The 13659-nt window shown below is 36.6% G+C and overlaps 1 protein-coding gene across 1 annotated transcript; it reads left to right on the plus strand.

Annotated features, from left to right (window-relative positions):
* Window positions 1-282: 282 nt before the first annotated feature.
* On the plus strand, window positions 283-7479 carry KRT222 (keratin 222; the record flags this gene model as incomplete). The annotated part of the gene is made up of 6 exons (XM_082861004.1): window positions 283-378; window positions 3780-3908; window positions 4633-4853; window positions 6453-6529; window positions 6709-6844; window positions 7251-7479. The coding sequence occupies 6 exons, from the start codon at window positions 283-285 to the stop codon at window positions 7477-7479; spliced, it is 888 nt and encodes a 295-aa protein (XP_082717130.1).
* Window positions 7480-13659: the final 6180 nt, after the last annotated feature.

Genomic DNA, 13659 nt, shown 5'->3' on the forward strand with positions numbered 1-13659 from the left:
AACCAATTCAAGAATACTGAGACTGTTTTCATTTTTCTGTTACTTTACAGAGAGCCTGACACTTCTACTAGATCAACAACAATAGGAGAAAAGCGTTTATCAAATATTTGCATAATTGATTAGAAACCCGGGATATCCGTGGCTTCCGGGAAAAAAAGGAGCTCTGTATCTTTAAGGCTCCATGGAGCTGTCTCTGCGCGCGATGCAGACAGTGCAGGTTCTGCGGCAGAGACTCATCCTATCGATAAGGTTCTGATAGCCAAGGTGGAGGATGGGAAAAGAATGGAGCTGTCCCAGCTACTCAATGAGATCAGGGCAAACTATGAAAAGCTCCTCACCAGAAATCAGATAGAGACCGTGCTCTCAACAAGGATCCAGGTAATGATTTCATACAGACAGGCATCTTCCAGGATAAGGAGACAATCCATGTCTATCCAATTCCTGTCTCGGCCTCTCTGAGGTACAGTATTTCCTTTTCAATGCAGCATATACTGGGGAAGGAATTTAGGTTTTACTGCAAAGTGACTGGGACTACAGGGGGAAAGGCTGTGATTATTCCTGTTAAATAACCATTAAATGAATGTTGATTGATACATTTGATTTTTATATAAATCATGAGGTTACTATCGTTAACAAAACATGGAATCAACATACAATAAAATGGTGCACTCTAATCTCTTTTAGACATCCTACAGGAAGGAACATTTCAGATACCCTTCGAAGCTATTATGGAGTTATTTATAGAGATAATATAAATAACATCTTTAAAATGACAAGCTTTATAGTAAGATTTATTAGCTTCCACACTTGGCAAGAGAAGACTAAGTAAAATATTTCTAAAAGGTTTCTATCATTTTTTAATGAGTTCAATTTTATACCAGATTGTTATAAATAGAAATCATCTGAGTATGTGAACATGGCATTCAGAAACAATGATATAAATTGGGACAATCAAAATTGCCAAATCGAAAATGACTTTCTACTTCAATTACAGGTTTTTGCTTTTGTACTAAAAGATGAGAAATGTTTATTTCTAATACTAAGCATGCAATATTTAAGTATTTTTTTAAAAGAGAGTCAAGTTAAATAAGAGCTAAATCCTAATTTCATAGACTTACTTTGTTTTAAAGTGACAATCACCTTTAGCAATAAATTAAGGTCTCATCTCTAAACAAATGAATAAACAACTCTTTTAGAAACAAAGATTCAGAAATTCAGGGATTTTTTTTTCTTTTTTTTTTAGTTTACCTATCATATCTGAGTATAAGTTCTATTCCAAGCACCCAAACACAGCAAAGAGTTTACTTAAGAACATACCCAAAAGGGAAAAAATATTACTGGGAAATCATAGGACATTACTGCATGCAATTCATTTTTAGTGACAACATACATTTAACTTCTGGGTAACATTTCCGGTCTTCATAAAGAGTTATCAGCATCGTAGATGAAGCAAATTCACTGGGATATTTGATTTAAGGGTTGGAATAGTTCACTCACCTTTTACAAAGAGAAGAAAACAATTAACAGATGACAATTTCTAAAAATTATAAGCCAAATAAACATTTTATTTTGCAATAATAGAAATACAAGTTATTTAGTTTACAAGTCATTATGCTGAAATGAATAAAGTGAAAAAGCAAGACTACAGTAAGTTTTGTTTCATCTTCTTAACATAAAACTACTTTAGGGAATGTTTTTTCAAAGAATTTAGAAAATCAACTGGAATAAATTCAAGGAAGCCTGATTACTTACTTATTACAAAATAAACATAAGCTAATTTAGTTATTTACTGCTGTATAACAAACCACTCCAGAACTTGGTGGATTAAAACAATTGTATCGTCTTTCACGATGCTGTGGCTTGACTGGGTTCAGTGGGGGTTATTCTTCTGCTGCACATGACATTGGCTAGGACTTCAGTCATCTTGGGGCAAAACTAGGTTGGGACATCCAAGGTGGCTCACTCCTGTGTCTGGCACCTTGGCAGGGCATTTCTGGAAGGCTGGCTCAGCTGAGACAACTGGGCCTGTTTCTCTCCATCTGGCCTCTCTACATGACCTCTGCAACAGGGTAACCAGATCTCTTACATGTTGGCCCAGAGCTCCCAAAATCATAGGAGTGGAAGTCATCAGGGCTTCCTAAGGCTTAGGCCTAGAACTGGCACTTCAGCTATATTCTACTGGCTAAAACAAGACACAGGTTATCCCAGATTCAGTGTGGAAGAGGACCAAACAAGGGCATGAATTTGGGGAGGTGTGATTCATTGGGAGCCATCTTCGGAATCTAGCTACCACACAAGCCTAGCTGCCAGCTCCTCACTCAACATCCAAGAGACCAGCATTTTTATGCTCTTCTGTTTCCAAAATTCTTGTCATCCTCTTTTGTAGTTGCTCTGACATGTGTTGCTGCTTGGCTTTGCCAACTTAACACTAAGAATAAGTGATACAACAAACCAAAAGAAATGAATGAATTTTGTTGTCTAATACCTCGTGCTAAACTTTATTGACTTTCATTTAATCCAATATTTCCTTTTAAAAAAAATCTATTGGGCTTCCCTGGTGGCTCCACCTGCCGATGCAGGGGACCGGGTTCGTGCCCCGGTCCGGGAAGTGCAGTAGGAGCAATGTATGGAATTGATTGCAGTATTTTGAAGCAAAAATTAGAACTTCTTAATGTATTTATAAAAATGCATTTTAAAATGTAAAAAATTTAATTTGGTGGTACAATAGATTTTTTTAAATTTATTTATTTATTTTCTGTACGCGGGTCTCTCACTGTTGTGGCCTCTCCCGTTGCGGAGCACAGGCTCCGGACACGCAGGCTCAGCGGCCATGGCTCACGGGCCCAGCCGCTCCGCGGCATGTGGGATCTTCTCAGACCGGGGCAGGAACCCGAGTCCCCTGCATCGGCAGGCGGACTCTCAACCACTGCGCGCCCTAACATGCCTTCTAAGAAAGGTAAATCAACAATGGGTTCTCTTAATACGGAAGTCTATTATAGAATCTCTAATGGCTATGATAACTTAACTCTCTAAATGATTCATAATACACTTTCTAGCAGTATTGTAAATTATCCTGTAAATTATTGTAAAGTATCCTGTCCATATACCCAGTCCTAGAAATGATCGATTTAGGATATATAGCTGTTTATCTGCTTTTATGAAGCAGCCTACAAGAAAATATGGGAGGGTGGGCAGTAGCTAATTTTCTATCTTTCTTCCTTAATGATAACATAAACAATAGAAAGTTAAGAATCAGAGGTCTCAGGACTTCCCTGGCAGTCCAGTGGTTAAGACTTCGCCTTCCAATTCACGGGGTGCGGGTTCAATCCCTGGTTGGGGAGCTAAGATCTCACATGCCTTGCGGCCAAAAAACCAAAACATGAAACAGAAGCAATATTAACAGATTCAATAAAGACTTTTAAAAAATGGTCCACATCAAAAAATTAAAATAAAAAAGAATCAGAGGTCTCAAACTTAGGTCCTGCAAACTTACTTCTCATTAAATGTATTTTTCTACATTTCATAGACGGTCATGGTAGGAAAAGAATTTTGAGGTTCATTTTACATCCGAGAAAACTGAGGCTGAGAGTGCAATTGACTCGCTCATGAACCTAATTAATTAGTAACGGAGCACCAAGCAGAACACACATTGGTAATTTAAAAATTTAAAGAAAAAGCTATTTGATTCCTGTACTATTTTTCTATAACTGCTTTTAAATGTCTCACTTTCAAGAGTGCTTTTGTTGTTGTTGTTATTGTTGTTGTCGGCTTTCTTCTAGTTGGAGGAAGATCTAAGCAAAAAGATGGACAAAGATGAAGAGGCTTTAAAGGCGGCTCAAGCAGAACTCAAGGAAGCCCGACGCCAGTGGCACCACCTGCAGGTGGAAATTGAATCTCTGCATGCTGTGGTGAGAATCATCTCAAAAGCAACTGGCCCATTGAATCCCCAGATGTTATCTGATTAAGAGAGGGAAAGGAATAATGTCCATTACTGGCCAGTGAGAAACTGAAAATCAGACCACTGAATTCCATCCATGGACCTAGTTCAACTACCGCCCTGCCTCCATCATGGCAGTAACTATTATCAATTCACTCAAGGTTTATTCACACCTTTAAAAATGAAATAACCCTCGCTTATCACCCTGGGGTTCTCTAATTGTTAGAGTAGGGGAATAGAGTCTTTGTCATTATCCAAAGTCATAACAGTGGGGAGTCTTATCCATACCACTGAGAATTCTAATAGAAAAATATTTAAACACTTTCTGAAAATGCCTTTTATAAGCAGTCTGCTCTGGCTTTGATATTTAATATTCTATATTTTTCAATATTTAAGAAATCAAATAAATTAGGGTGATAATAAACTAATCACACTGCAGATTTTTTTTTGGCCATAAGAATTATCACAGGATTCCTTTGAAATAGTAAGCTCTCTAGCTGTAAATAGAAAATACAACTTTTTAAAATTTGGGTCATACCTAAAGCTGTAAGGAAACACCTCTTGCATAAGGGCTGTACAATTATTGCAACCTTTTTAAGAAAGAAGAGAACTCAATAGAACAAAGACATTGCAAATCAGATTTCAGAAACACAGTTAGTTTCCCTGATTCACTGATGAAGATCTGTACAAAACAGGAAAGGGGCCTTGAAAACTCCCTACATGCCAGTGAACAACATTACCAGACGCAGCTGCAAGACCTAGAGGCAGTGATTGAAGGACTAGAAAAAGAGCTACAGGAAGTAAGGCGCGGCATCGAAAAGCAGCTTCAAGAGCATGAGATGCTCCTCAACACGAAGATGAGGCTAGAACAAGAAATCGCAACTTATCGCCGCCTCCTGGAAAAGGAAGAAATCAGGTACCTAATTCCATACAGTGAATGACCAGAAATACAGAGCCATTTATGTCACTGAGATAGAGAAATTAAATCTAAAACCCATCATCACCAAGGCATGCTCACGGAGTTCCTACCACAAAACAGGATTAGTAGGCACTGCAAAAAATATGTGGGAGAACTATTTCCAGCCTCCCAAAATTATGAACAGACTAGCCAAAGTCAGGGACGTTAGCTACAACAAAGAGCACAGCAAGCCTAGAACAAAACGTAAACAATTCTCTATCGCTACAAAAATGACCTTCCTTAACTTTCTCACTTTCCTGGCCATTCACCCCTTTTAGAATTAGTCAGTGCCTTCTATGGACCACCCACAAAGAAAGTTTGAAAAATTCACACATTACCACATTTCCCCTCCCACAAGGGCCCACTCCCAACACACATCAAACACCAAAATAATAATAACCATTATTATAACAATAATAATAATAATGTTATTATTATTATTATAGTACAACCACGGAAAGCAATGTTGTTCTGAGTACATGATTTGAAAGATTTCCAGATATCCTGGTAACGAAAGGTACCAAAAGAGGAATTCTTATTCATTCACATAATTTCATAATCTGCAATCACTTATAAGGTCATATGGCTTTCAGCACAGCACAATGTACAATTTTCCATGTTCCCATAAAAAGAAAACCTTTATTCCTGCTTACTTCAGAATTCTGAGTCCTCTATAAAACTGGATGAAACTACTTTCACCTATAATAAATCTCGACATTTACTAAATCTTTGAAAAACATAAATTGAATTAAAAATATGCCACTTACTAGCTAAGTGATGCTGGGAAAGTTACTGAATCTTTCTGTTCCTCAGTTTTCTCATCTATAAAATGGGAATAACATTGCCTACCTCAAAATTGCTGAGGATTAAATGAATTGTTTGTAAAGTGCTTAAAACAGTGCTATGTAAATATATATATAGCTATATACATGTAATTTATTCATTATGAAATAAAATGGTTGTAAATTTTATTTAATGCCTAATCATTCAAGATGTTGATAAAGTGGTCTTTAACATTCCTTTAAGACAATTTTTTAAATTTTATCATGCTATATTTAAGATACACAGGTATCTTAAATTTATTTAAGATAAATATACAAAGTATCAAGAAAAATATAATGAACTCCCATGTTTAAGAAGTGAAACATTTACAGTGTTATTGAAGTCCCCCCCAATCCCCACCCACAGCACCTAAACCACACCCCCACCACACCCCCACCAATCTCATTCTCTTCCCTCAGTCTAACCTGGCTCCTGGATCTGATGCTTATGTCTCATTAGTCTCATTATATATCCCTAAGCAAAATGTGAAATTGTTTTGCATGTTTTTTAACCTTGATAAAATTAGCTACAATGTATCTTTCTTTCCCCACTCAATGTTATACTTGGGAGATTGTTCCCTACAGATAGAGTATACCCTTAGTTCACTAATTTTCACTGCTAAGTAGTATTTCCTTTGTATGACTATACTACAATTTATCCATTCTCTTATTTGTGAGCATTTGTTTCAATTACATGCTAATACAATGTTGCTCCTATAATTCTTTCCAATTTCAGATATTATGGTTGCATCCAAGGTGGGAAAAAAGAACAAAAACCTACCACAAGTAGAGTTGGTTTTGTTTTACCTTCAGGTGAGTTTCTGATATAAGTTAACTAACTTAAAAAGTGAAGTGCCTGTTTATATGGATTATAAATAAATACTCTAAAGTAGCAAAAACAAGCAATATTTGAATAAAGTGTGACATACAAATTGACTGTGAATAGTACTTCAACATTGTAATTTAATATTTCATAAATAATATTTTCACAGCCATTATAAATGAAATATCTTTTTCAACAAAAGTCCCACAGAAGTATGAGAACGAAAAAGTGGAAACAGTGACCAAACAAGCAATATTAAATGGAAATGTCGTGAAAGAAAGCACTGAAGCTCATGGCACTATTCAGTAAGTAAAAAATTTTGACTAACAGTGAACATATGCCAAAAAAATTAACTTCAATTGAGTAATCTCAGCAATCTTTGAACGTTTCCAAACATAATTTTATATATTGTGATTTTTAACCTGACATGAATAAATATACATAAACAAAAACTCAGATGAAGTACTCTATTCTTAATGGACCATTTTTCCAAAAATATAACCAAAACATGAGAATTCCATAGAATCAGTTAGACATTTTATTAATATGATTTTTAAAGAATATAAATAATAAATGCCACAATGTAAATTATAATTTAAAATGTAAATATAAATTACATTTCTTGATTTATTTTTCATATACAATACATATTACATGTTTTTTACTATAGCCATACTTCTTCATATAGAAAGATTTATTTTATCATTTCAGGACAGAGAAAGTGGATGAAGTTATTAAAGAATGGGAAGGTTCCTTCTTTAAAGATAACCCTCGATTAAGGAAAAAATCTGTTTCTCTTCGATTTGATCTTCATTTAGCAGCCACTGATGAAGGGTGTTTACAGACTAAGCAGGATAATCTACCAGATATAGAAGTCAGGCTTATCATGAGAAGATCATGCAGTATCCCCTCTATCAAACCTCCATCAGCAGCTAATTAATCCAAAGACAGTATTTGACTTGATGTGAAAATGACATTAGGTTGGACCAAGGTAGGCCTGCTGACCACCTTCTGTCCCAAAATGTAAGTTACTAAGTATGTATGTTATGACCAATGTATGACTCTTCAGAAAAAAAAAAGGGGGGGGGACAAAATGTCTCTGAATCTAATTATAGCTGTATTTTTTGGACAGAGGGAGCGTAAACTCAGAAATTTAGTACAGTTTCTATTTTATTTATTCTCCAAATAGTCTTCTTTTTCCCTTGAAATTTTTATCAGAGACTGTAAGCATTAAGATGGTTTAGTTAAGCCTTTGAAATTTCACTCAGTGTCTGAACATTCTAAGGAAAATGGAATAGTCTGTTTAAATATGACTGTATTATGTTAAGAACCACACTGAGTTATTCATCATTATTCCATGACTGGTTATATCTAAAAAGATTTTTCTACTTAAAAAAAGAAAGCAATTATAAATGAACCTTTAAAGAGGACTATTCACTTAACCAAATATTTCCCTTTTGAGATAATAATTTGCACAGGTAGAAAAATAAAAGTTATTTTCTGTAAGATGTTTTGAGCAAACTATAGAACACACCCCAGGGCTAATTTGATGATTAAATTAATCTTCATCTGAAAGTTTTTTGTAATCATTATCTGATTTCCAGAGAGTTAACTTTATTCTAAGAACTTTAAAGTTTGTGTCCTCCCCCACAAAAAAATCAGAAGTCCAGCTGCACAAAAAGAACATGAAAGCTAGTTACTCCAATTACTAGAACAGTTAATCCAACCTCTCACCATCCCAACTTTGCCATCTGTAAAGTTAAATGTGATTAATTTGAGTCTCTGATGCAAGCATTAAAGATACTCTATAAAGTATTATAAATATTTCTTGCGAACATTTATGTGAATTAAGATAACAGTATTGTTCAAACATTTATGTGAATTAAGATAACAGTATTGTTATCTAAGCTAAGAGTATTTGCAGGATTTATGTTTTTAAATTGTTCAAACTCTAATAAATATGGATAGAAAATATATTTGTGAATAAGTCAAGTATTGTTGCAAAGTTTTTTAAACAACCTAATTTGTTTAATACAGGTATATTTAAAGACCTTAAATAATAAATACCTGTTTTAAAACATTAGAAATTTATAGGCTATCAATTTTTTTCTAAGCAGAAAAAAACACTGAGTACAACTCACCATACTTTTTTCCCAGCTAAAGTATCATCTAAGGGCTACAGCTGTTAGCATATTAATACAGCCTTTACAACTCTCCCTCTCTCTCTCTCTTCTTTCTTTCAACCAAAAAAAAAAAAAAAGTATATTTTAACCAGAAGAAAATTATGTTAAATAATCTTTAACATAATACAGGGAATCACATTTAAATTTTCTTTTGATTACATCATATTTCTTTTAGCCTGGCTTATTCTGTTTAGTGAAAGGGATGATTTTGTTTTGTCAAGGATACAACAGCATGTTAAGTGCTTATTCTTGCATAAGCATCTGACCTAAAATACATCCTACACATAAAAATGTTTTCATTCAATATTAGTTAAATGCTACTAACTTTATTAAAGCTTTGGAAATGCAATCGTATAAGCTATTGTACTAAAGTTACTGTACTAAGTAACAGTATCATAAATAAAGAAATATATCTAGTGTAATCTATACGCAGTGTCGAAAACTTAGTACTGGGCATCATGAATGTAACTGCTTGTTATAGTAATTCCACTATGCAGCTATTGTGTGTATTACATGTACATTTTAAAATACAGTACTTGAATTTATAACAGAGTTTTATTTGCTTTGGGGCATTTTAAATTGGGATATGAATTTACCAAAGTAAATGATACCACTACAATAAAAAAAAAAGTTGAAACATGAACTACAAACCTGCATTGTATTTGAGTTTGATACATTGTTTTGGGTTAAATTGTTCCAATATTGTTAGCTCAGTTGGAGGATGAAGAAAACTGTAACCAAGGTGCACAAAAGCACAATTTTTATACTTTTTTTAACAACAGAAAAATTAAGAAGAGTATATTCTAATAAATGGTATATTCTAATTAAAAAATAAAAATAATCCCGTGATCCTGGGAAAAGTATAATAACAGGAGCCACTATTTGCAGAGTGCTCGCTCTACTCCTGGCCCTGTACTCAGCATCTTCGTACACAATCTCTAATTCTTACAACAATCCCACAGATGAATATTATCCTCACTTGATGGATGAATAGAAATGAATATTCTTCAATCTCTCTGAAATGGTTCAAATGCACCCTTCCATAACAAAATACAAAAGTAAATAATAATTCCAGTTACCAACAATTGCAGGATATCAGCCCTGGGACTGTCAGTAATGACCCATGTAACCAGGAAGGAATCACTTAAATTCCCTAGGCCTCAATTTTCACACCTGAAAATTAAGAGAAAGATGGTGGTTGATCAAAACTCCTACGCTGCCTACCTCACAGAAATGTTTGAAATGATATACATGTGAAAATATCTGGCAAAGCACTACTCAAATATACAGTACTATTTGGATGAAAATGGCCACTGGGAGAGAAGAATTTGTGAGGACAATTATAGCTGACGATAAGTAATAGTTCAAACACAACAGGTAAAGAGAATTTTTTAAATTCTTCAATTACTGCCAGAAGAGTTATTCTTTCCCAGTGAGTTATCCAATTTGACCTGTTCTACCATTATAGTTTAAAGTACAAAATGTTCTCCAAAGTAAAAAAAAAAAAAAAAAAAGTTTAAAATAATTTGAACGTTTCCAATGGAATCATGTTATGGTACATGGGCCAAAAAATAAACTTCAGTTAAATAATATGTATACACACATTACTCAAATTAGCAACACAGGAAATGAAAGGAAAGTCTGTGCACAGGGTAGAATTTAGTTCTATGTTTATAAGTTATGGCCATCATGTACACATAGATTGCCAACATTCATGGGCATACTACAAAGAAACATTTTGAAATAAGGTGTATGTGCAAACCAGTACAAGCCTTTTCCAGTTTCCCTCACCCATTTAGACCCTAGACCAGGATTGGCAAACTTTGTAAAAGCCCACATAGCAATTATTTTAGGTTTTTCGCGCCATAGAATCCCTGTAGCAACTATACAACTCTGCCCTTATAGCTGAAAGCAGCTGCTACATAAATAATATGTAAATAAGTGGGCATGGCTGCGTCCTAATAAAACTACAAAAACAGAAGGCAGCCCAGTCCTGGCCTGCACCTGCAGTTTGCTGTCACCTGCCCTGGACCCTCAAATAAGGCCTGTGGATGACAGACCATACCCCAGGTTCTCCAGGACCATTCTGTTTTCAAACACTTTCATCCTTTTCCACACCATGTGTCAAAGTTCATGTCCCAAATCCCCGGGTATTTTGAAGGTAATGCAGAAGGCTGTAAAAACAAACCATACTTTGTCGAAGTCTACAAAACCTCGTGAATCACTCAGACCTGGAAATCTTCCGGGCTTCAATATTTCACAACAATTTCTAGTGATAGCAACTGAACAGCCATAACTTCTGCCTTCACAGAAACAGCTGAGAAAACTAGCTTATTTCACCATTTTTCCTAGAGCCAGAATTTTTTTTTTAATATCCAGACTTCATAAGCTATTTGGCTCAGACAGAGTTCTGTTCTCCCTTTCCCTATTTTAAGGGGGAAAAAATCCATTGAAAAAAGCTTCATTAGAACAAACTACAGACAAATTGCATGGTTCAGTGTTTGGTTCAAAATCTTTTTTGAGTCACAGAACTCTTTGGAAATCTGTTAAACTCCAAACCCTCTATCTGGGGGTTAAAAAAAAAAAAAAGCATCTAAAAATTGTGTACAATTTTAAAGCGTTATATAGGAATAAACCTCCTAGAAGCAATTCGCACAGACTACTAGGTGTCCAAGGACTATGGGTTTTTCCTTGTTCTCTCCCATTTTCTCCTCTTTCTTCCTTCCCACTCATGGTTCTCATTCTACCCCTAATTGTCTCCCTCCCAGCTTCTTCCCACACTACTATAGAAAGAAATCAAAGAGACCTGGGCTTCACTCCCAGCTTAATCACTTACTAGTTTTGACTTCCCTGCTTGGAGCGGGGGAAGAAGTATCTCAAGGAAATATGAGCAGTGTCAGAGAGGAAAGCAGGCCAAGTTCCTGAATCTTGCTGCCAGAAAGAAAACTAAACTGCTTGGTCCTAAGACTATCACTGTGGTCTACCATAAGGCGCCTGCAAGGGCTCCCAATGACTTCACAGTTACATGTAGCTGAACAGTCATGTTAATGATGCATACCACGTTTTCCAGGAATAATCACCATTCCAAAAGTCTGTCCTGCAGTTCCCATAAATATCCCTGTGCATGCAAGATCATATGTGCTGATGGTTGCTTGGGGAAAAATCAACAGCAACTCAGTGTAAGTTGCATCCACTCTTCGGTCTTTATCTCTAGGGCTTTCTCTCTTTTATCTTCCCTATATTCCTCCTTTCTTAATTCTGCAAATCTTTGGAGCACAGAAAGAGCCAAAGGGAAGAAAATGAGATAGCCATTCATTTATTCACTCCACAAATAAGAGCACCTGAATGGGCACTGCTCCAGATGTCGAAAGCCCCCCGCTCAAGGAGCTTTCATCCTGATGGGAAGAAAAAGACAACAAAATAAGCACATAACAAATAGAGGATGTTAGGTGGTGATAAATACTGTAGAAAAAAACAAAGCACAAACCATGAATGGAGGTTGGGGAATGCGATGCAGTTTTAAATAGGTCAGGAAAAACCTACTGAGAAGGTGCCGACATCTGAGTAAAGACCAGGAGGTGAGAAAGTGTATCAATGTCACTACTCCTCCGAGATCCCCTCCTTTCCTTTTCCACCATTTTTGTGCCACTCTGTTCGCACTACAGTGTGCTTTGTTCCTAACACCCGGCACCTGCAGCTTTTCTGCAGAAGACTGCCTAGAGATGACACAACCCAGCACCTGCCCCAGCACCGCACTTGCCCAGACCCCCACCATGAAAGCCAGAGAAAGTAGGTTCTGGGCTTCCCTGTTGAGGCATTTGTGTATCTTACATTAATCTGTATCTCTGATGCATATATATATATATATATATATATACACACACACACACACATATATATATATATATATATATATATATACACACATGCCTTTTTTTTTTTTTTTTTTTGCTCCTCTACGTGGCTTGCAGGATCTTAGTTCCCCGACCAGGGATGAACCCGGGCCCCCTGCAGTGGAAGCACAGAGTCCTAACCACTGGACAGCCAGGGAATTCCCTGATGCCTATATATTTTTTAAAAGCAATTTCGTATACATTATCTCAAGCACCACTCAGGCCCCCCATTATCCTTTGATGACCTCCTTTTTAGTCTTTCCCTTTAACATGCTCTTCAACTTCACTAATCTCTAATCATGAGTATAAAAATATTGGAGGTGTAAGAACTGGACAGTAGGTTCAGCTGGACAGCTTTGCTGACTTCTAGAGATGCCCTAGCCCCTGCTGGCACACCCAGGATGATGGCTAATGGCAGCCGGAGAGTTCAGTCAGTCACCCTAAATGTCAACACTGTTTTCAAGTAACTTCAGATCCTTCTCGCTCCAGTGTCCCACATCGGTCAGGTGTTTATATATCCAAGGAAAAGCTACTATCTAGTAAACGAACGTAGTCTTGATTCAGTGGAAAGAGCCCTGGACTAGACCAGAACCTGCCTCAATACACATTTATTGAGCATCTAACAACGGGTCAAGCCCTTACTGGGCACGGGCGATACGAAGATGACCAATGCAGATGACTGAACCTTTGCTTTAGTGGCTCTCATATTGCATTGAAAATGACAAACAGTCCGATATCAGGTAAAGACCATAATAAAGTTATCAAAGAATCTTGGGAGTTCAGAGGAAGGATTAAGGGGGGGGAGGGGAAAGTTCCAGGTGGGCATCACAAACAATTTGAGCTGGATCCGGAAGGACAGATGAGTTTAAGCTGAAAAGTGAAGAACAGTCGTTCCCGGTGGAGAGAACCGAGTGAGCCAAGGCGCGCTGGGACAGAGACCCTTGCCCGACGTTGCAAGAGCACACAACCTGGGGCAAGGAGATTAACATCTCCGGCCCTTGGCTCAGAAACCTGTGGCAGTTACCCTAGCCTCGCGCTTGGGAA

The sequence above is a fragment of the Leucopleurus acutus genome (genome assembly GCF_964270905.1).
Source record: "Leucopleurus acutus genome assembly, chromosome: 19".
NCBI classification, from domain to species: Eukaryota; Metazoa; Chordata; class Mammalia; order Artiodactyla; family Delphinidae; genus Leucopleurus; species Leucopleurus acutus.